Source organism: Crocodylus porosus, unplaced genomic scaffold, assembly GCF_001723895.1.
Source record: "Crocodylus porosus isolate Cpor-Errol unplaced genomic scaffold, CroPor_comp1, whole genome shotgun sequence".
NCBI classification, from domain to species: Eukaryota; Metazoa; Chordata; order Crocodylia; family Crocodylidae; genus Crocodylus; species Crocodylus porosus.
In genome coordinates, this window is record NW_017728909.1 from 62584713 (window position 1) to 62592419 (window position 7707).

The 7707-nt window shown below is 40.1% G+C and overlaps 1 protein-coding gene across 5 annotated transcripts in view; it reads right to left on the bottom strand.

The window, feature by feature from the left end:
- The window catches only part of KIAA0825 (KIAA0825 ortholog), a 373307-nt gene that overhangs the window by 185157 nt on the left and 180443 nt on the right, over nt 1-7707 (bottom strand). For 4 of the 5 annotated variants that reach the window (XM_019532383.1, XM_019532382.1, XM_019532379.1 and 1 more), the window contains one exon: nt 2471-2565. In XM_019532383.1, coding sequence (XP_019387928.1) covers nt 2471-2565 — 95 coding nt within the window. Of the gene's footprint in view, nt 1-7; nt 744-2470; nt 2566-7707 lie in introns of those variants that run through there. The other variant, XM_019532381.1, reaches the window with a different exon arrangement.

Genomic DNA, 7707 nt, shown 5'->3' on the forward strand with positions numbered 1-7707 from the left:
ACCCATTAATCTGTACTGACACGCAGTAGCACTGATTACGGTGCATTGTTTAATAGCTGTTATTACAAAATAATGGTGATTACAGCCCATTAATGAACATGTAGACGTTTCCATTGAGTAACGTGTATTTGTTTTAAAAGGACAAACTTTCTTTTTGTTTTTAACAGAGAGTAATTGTTAAGAAAAAGTAGGGAACTATCAAAGAGGAAAACAAATATAATATGCATTGTTTGTTTCTGAATCATCATCACTTAACTCTTGGTAAGATTGAAGTATTTATTTTTTGCAGAATAATAGTGTGGATGGGGGAACAATATTGCTCTTGGGGAAGAAGACTGGAAAACCATTTCACACCTATAATTGGGCCAAAATTAAGGATGATAACTGTCTGTCCAAAGATAACCCCTTTACACAGGAAAAGAGCAGACAGGGCAGGAAAAATATTTTGTCTTTGAACTAGGCTCTAACACAATGTTTAAATAGGCAACTGAATAGGAGATAGGAGAACTTAAAGATGATATGACTATGCTGAATACATCTAGTAAGGTTAATCATTAAGAAAAGAATCAAGGGTTCCTAGTAGGTGAAAATATCAAAAATAGAAAGTGTTACTTACATTTTAAGAAAATATAAGATGTACAATATTTTTAGAAACAATAATCTCCAATTTCTCTGCCTACAAACATGGACAGAATCCATTAATACTAATATTTATGGATATTATTCATGCTCTGATTGCAAACCTAAGAGAGGCATATCTAAAAAAAAATCCGAATTCCAATGAAATTGCACTTTCTCCCTCTGCCTCTGGAGGAGTTTCAATTTCTGACTTTGAGAATGGCGATTCAAATAACAACAGTTCTGCCATTTCCTATATTGAAATAGGAAATCATATGCAGCAGAATTGAAGATTAACACTCTGGTTCAGAGCCATCAAACTTAACTGTTGGGTACCAATCAGTAACAGCCCATATGCCACAGGCAACAACTGCTGAATAATCCACAAATATCTGGAAGCCTCAGTCTAGAACCTGGTTTCTTACCTGCCAAACTACAGGCCAATGCCATTTTAGGTAAAGGTTATCTCTTTGATTTGCATGAATTACTTGGCATTTATACTTTATGTGGGCTAATACCTAAAAGGAAACTTAATATGTACAAAACTAGTAAACTATAGAAGGAGCCCTGTATATTAAGGAGAAAAATCTGTTGCTCAAAAGAAACCAGCATATATAGCATCTGGCACGAAGTCAGAAGCACCTTAAAAATGCCTTAAAAGAGGGGTGTCAAACTCAGTCTATGCCCAAAGCCAGATCCAGACTGTGGGGCTTCTTCACAGGCTTGATCTAGCCCAGGGCATGGAGCAGAAGCAGTGGGACAAGTGGGGATGGTAGTAGTAGAGTAAGTGATGGTGGGACAGGAAACTACAGGGGACAGAGGTGGCCCTTTCACAAACATTCACCAGTGAGTAATATTTCTCTTAAAAGTACGGTGACCATATGTCCCGGATTCGCTGGGACAGTTATGGATTTTGGAGGCTGGTCCTAGCTGGCCAATGAAAATTAAAATGAGTGTCCTAGGCATGGGGCATGGAGACAGAGCAGAAGGAGGCACTGTGAAATAGGAAGCCCTAGCAGACATTAAAATTGCTTGTTACTTCACAGATAATTGTTAGTACCTGAAGTAAAGAACAATGAGTCCTTAACAGGCATTTCTACATCTTGAGCTAAAGAATTAAACCATCATAGCTGGGGGCTGTACATATATCCTCTGTGTATTAAGCACAGAGGGAAACCTGTATGTAACATATGCTCACCTGTGGGTTGAAATGTCATGCATATTCAAAATTGGCGTGAACTAGTGATAAGAGATAACACAAGTACAGAATATAAATTGTACCTGCAAAGGCAATGTCTCAGACCAACACAGCTACCAAGTACACCCATTAAATATCTGTGCGTTTATTAAGCGCTGGGATTATAAAAGTAAACAATATATTTTTAAAAATAAACTGTTAGCAATATTAAAATGTACCTGGTTGTTTTAAACAATAAATCGATATATTTCTGTGCTGTATTTAGTCTTTGCTAGGGCATCACTGAATTTACATTTTCATCGCCTAATTTAGGAAGCATTCTGTGAGTTCTGTGTTGCATTGTTGAAACTTATTTGAACAGCATGGATTTGAAAAGGCTAATTACTATTTAAAATACTGTTTATGGACAACTGCAAACAAACATTAGGAGGTCGGTAACAAAGAACAGACTTTTAATCTTTACGCAAACTATAAACTGTTCATCATTACACTTTGTGCACACTAAATACAGAAAAGCAATCTTTATTGCTTACTTTATTGCTAGTTTAATTGTTTTAACTTACTTCACAATTTGCCACAAGATGTACTTCATGATACTGTAAAATAGCATAGAAAATTGGGAAGTATAGGCATTCTTTACCAGAATCTTATTACCTGTGCGCCAGGAGTGTTCTGAAGGTCATCTCATTCAGTTGCAGATAACTTGGCAGCAAGTTTGACCAATCCCAGTTCCATTCAGTAATAGCTGACTGTTGATATATTGGAAGACGCTATTGTTAGTTATTAATCAGAGTTAATATGATCAGTAAATTAAAGCTCCAGCTGTGATAGACTAACTAAGAAGGAGGGGGGTCTAGAGCAAGGACTTAGACAGATGATATCAATCATGTCCACAGAAGAAGGTTTTTATTCCAATAAGACAGCAATTAATTTATAAATCCATTTGGGGATGTAGCCATTATTTATAAAAAGATAAATCAATTTTTTGAGTCGTTATTCTTCCAACTGTTAATGGCATTTTGCCCAACCACTTTCTCTGAGAGCTTGACTCTTTGTTTGAAAAGCAAAATAATTGGCAACTTTTTATGTATTGTAGCAATTTACATTTTCTACTGTCAGCAAAAAGTTTATCAAGAGGGAAAACTTGGGGTAGCTGGAACTCAAGATGCATGCTGTATCTTAATTAGTGCATGATATTTTACTTGTCTGTTGTTATGTATGGCATTGCCATCATCAGATGGTTTTTATAAATACCTTTAAATATAGACAATATGTGCTCATGTAATGCCCTGTTGCTTATTTTATGAATAAAAGGTATCCTAACATAATTGTATGCAGATAGATTACAGCAATCTATCGGCAATTGTATAGAGATAGATATACAACAATATTATACTTATAATGCAGCATTTGTTGCTATCTAATGTTAATTAACCTTATTAACTATAGTTGAACTGATCAGAAAACAGCAGTGATGATAATGTAATTAAGTTCAATATCCTTGAGGGAAAGATCAAGCCAAAATTAGATTGTGATACTAAACCTGGCAATTGGAATTTATTTTTAAGATGAGGAAGTGTCTCAAAACTAAGGAAATTAAAATCCTTGCAATTCTACATGGAGGTTATATTACTTATGATGGGGAGTGGAAGACAAATATTAATGTATGTTTCTACATACATCTGGTTAGATGGCAAGGTTAAAGAGCTTTTTCAAGGCAAACAAGTATCCTTCAGGAAAAGAGATGCAATTCAAATTAAACCAACACTGATAAGTGATAACAGGTAAAGTTACTCCTAAACGTTTCAGGATTTATCTTCCTACAGATAAACGTTGGTGCTTCTGGATAGGGTTGAATGCATACCAGGCTTGTTCTCCTAGTTCCTCCACCTTACTTATAAGTCCTCCTCCCTCAATCCTCTTTTTATATATTTTTGTTCCTCTCTCTTGTATACACCCACACAATAAAAATATGGTGAATGGGACAGAGACAGAAACAATATGAGAAAAGGGCAGGGAAAAATAAATAAAAAGATGAGATTGAGAACAAAAGGGGAAAGCAAAAAGATAAAAATAATAGTGAATGAAAAAAGAAATGAAGAGGAAAAAAGAGTCAATGGAGTACAGTAATGAGTAAATGAAGAGGTAGATGAAAGTAGAAACTAGAAAAAGGGGAAGAGATGGCATCAGAAGAGTTGATGATCTTATGTTTTAAATATGAGCTTAGACAGACAATCATTCTGTACACAGACAAAAACATTAAAGGCAAAAGAAATTATCAGGGCTAACAGAAGAAAATGTAGAGAGCAAAAGTAGAAAGCATAAAAACAAACAAGAAATTCTGTAAACAGAAGATTGGGGGGGAACTGGTCAGTCGGCTGAATCTTTTAGAAAGTAAGAGCAATTATGGACGGGAAAGTCACTCCAGAACAACAAAATAATTTCGTTCCAGCACACTTCATCACCAAGACTGTGGATGAGTTGTATGTTCTGGCCTTACTCTTATTAGCTAATAAAAGGAAGAACTTTCAGTGATTAGAGGTGTCAGGCAAATAGATAAAACTAAGAACAACAAGTCATGAGGACCAGATGATAAAGTTTTAAGAGTTCTGAAGAATCATAAGAATGACATGGCTGAAATATTAACAGGCAGACAAGGTTCTTTGGGTAAATCCGATATCTCTTATTAGACCAACTCAAATAGTTGGAAATTAGTGGGAAACTCAAATAGTTGAATTGGTCTAATAAAAGATACCAGATTTACCCAAAGAACCTTGTCTGCTTATGTCCTTAAACCAACACAGCTACAACCCACACCCCTGACTTGTTATCAGAAACTGCGATCTTTCTAAACTCAGCTATTAAAGCAGAAGGCTGAATGATAACAAATTGCTTATCTTCAATTAAACTCCTAGAGTTGGTCATGAGGATTACTGAACAGTGATCTTCATTTTAGGACCAAGTAGAGCTTTTGAATTTACAACTATTGCCCTTCTTCATGAACATGATCTGATGGGGCCCTAACAAGCATAGCTTCAGAAAAGGAAAATCATACATTTTAATATACTACAATTCTTTGTGCATGTCAACAATAGCAGAGCAGAGAACAGCTTCATATAATTTGTCTAAACATATAAAAAGCTTTTGAAAGGTTCTGTATCAAAAATCACTATTAAGGACCTATATTAAGGAACCTAAGTAGTTGTGAGCTAAAAAGAAAAACATTATCTTATATTAGAAATTGGCTAGAGACCAGAGAAAAATAGCTGATTTTCTTAATAGCACAGTTTGGCCCCAGTCAACTCAGCTGTAAATGGGTACTTGGTCATTCTGGCTTGGCAGTCAACATTAGCCAAAAATGAAGTCTATACCTTGTATGCCATCGTCTATAGAAACTGGAATGCCTTAAACATACTAGCCAGATAACCTGTTATATTTAAGCAAAACTCTGACTCAGTGGGAAGATAATGTTGCTGCTTACATAGAACACAGGATAGATTTACAGAAGAGTTCTATTTTGGGTATGGATATGCATAATACTTAGACTCATTAAATGCAGTTCAAGTCTGAAACAGATCTATGTACAAGCCTGTTAAACTAGTTTAAAGCTGTCTGGAACAGTTCAAAAGTATACCTGGACAATCAAGTACTATGTGAACCAGGTCAATGTAATGCGTGGACACCAAGCATTTTGTGATATGGGCCTGGTCAGTCTTTCAAGCATCTCATGCTGCATGCCTTTTCCCCCGCTTTGTTGGCATTTTTTATCAATAAGTTCCCTTGCACTGCTTGTTCATTAACAGCCGTCTTTCTAACAGCCAGTTATGTCCTCATTCCCTAATTAACTATGGCCCCTCATTATGTTCCCCCAGCCCCTGGGAACCCAAAAATATGGGGCCAAATACTCTCTGCCCACCCTGGGCAACCACACTTCAATTTTACTGAACTCATATTTATAAGAGAAGGGAATTCTTAAGTCAGCTCATGGAGGCAGTTAGGTCAAAGGATGTGGTCATCATGGGTGATCCAAATTTTCCAGACATCTGCTGGGAAGAACAGTCAGCCAGGTCTGACGGCTCAAGTAAGTTCCAAGATACAGGACCTCCATCTAACCAGGAGGTGCACAGACCCGCCAGGGGAGACGCCTTGTTGGATCTAGTCCCGGCCACGGGCGGCAACCTGGTGAGGGGTCTGTGCGTGCTTGACCACCTGGGCAAAAGTGATCATCACCTGCTGGAATTCACCACCTAGCACAAGGTGGCAAAGGCCTGCAGCAAGGCAGCAGCCCTGGACTTCAGGAGGGCAGATTTCAATGAGATAAGCAGAATAGTCGGGGAATACACTGAGGTCCCAGAGGGGAGGGGAGTTGGGTGTCCAAGAAGAGTAGTCATTCCTTAAGGAGATGATCCTCCAAGCCCAAAGGGAGGTAATCCCAACACGGATCAAAGGCAGCAAGAGGGTGCAAAAACCCCCATGGCTCACCAAAAGCATCTGGCTAAAAAGGAGGCGTATGCCCAATGGAAGGGAGGGGTCATCATCACGGAGGACTATACCTGTTGCTCAGGACTGTAGGGGGGCGGTCAGGAAGGCCAAGGTGGAGATGGAACTGGGACTAGCTACCCAGATCAAGGACAAGAAGTCCTTTTTTAAATATGTAGGGGGTAAAAAGAAGGTATCAGGTAACATGGGGCCTCTGCAGGACACACTAGGAAATCTGGTTGTCGCACCAAGCAGCAAAGGTAACCTATTTAACAATTTCTTAGCCTCCATTTTTCTGAGCAGGGACTGGGTCATCCCCCCCCACTGGGACCCCCGTAGGCCCCAGGGGAGACGCACCCAGGCCTAGGGTCAGAGAGGACCTAGTCAGAAAACTTCCGGAGGGACTGGATGCATTTAAATCAGTAGGTCCTGACAATCTCTACCTCAGAGTGCTGAGGGAATTAGCAGAAGTCATTGTGGGACCTCTGGCATGGCTTTACAAGCACTCATGGTGCTCTGGCAATGTGTCAGAAGACTGGAAAAGGGCCAATGTGGTTCCCATTTTCAAAAAAGGGAGGAAGGAGGACCCAAGAAACTATAGGCCTGTCAGTCTTACTTCGGTCCTGGGTAAGCTTTTTGACAGACTTATCCTGGCGCATGTCCGTGAGGGGCCAGCAGGGGAGATTACGCTTAGGGGCAACCAACATGGGTTCATTAGAGACAGGTCCTGTCAGACCTACCTAGTGGCCTTCTATGACCAGGTCACAAAATCCTTGGACGCAGGTGTCACAGTGGACATAGTCTTTCTGGACTTTAGGAAGGCCTTCGACACACTCTAACACCCCATTCTCGTTAAAAAACTAGAAGACTGTGGGGTTGAGACCTACACAGTCAGATGGGTCACTAATTGGCTGAAGGACCACACCCAGAGAGTGGTGGTGGATGGGTCTTATTCGACCTGGAGGGATGTGGGAAGTGGGGTTCCCCAGGGCTTGGTCCTCGGGCCCACATTGTTCAACATCTTCATCGGTGACTGGGACGAGGGGGTAAAAAGCACCCTGTCCAAATTCGCAGATGACACTAAGATGTGGGGAGAAGTGGGCATGCTAGAAAGGAGGAATAGGCTGCAATGGGACCTGGACAAGTTACAGGGGTGGGCAGATGAGAACAGGATGGGTTTCAACACTGACAAGTTCAGGGTACTGCACCTGGGGAGGAAGAACCAGCAGCATACCTACAGGCTGGGGAACACCCATCTCGTCAGTGTAGAGGCAGAAAAGGATCTTGGAGTCATCACTGGTGCCAAGATGAACATGGGCCGGCAGTGTGGGGATGCAGTCAGGAAGGCCAACTGTACCTTGTCATGCATCCACAGATGCATCTCGAGCAGGTCCAAGGAGGTGATCCTCCCC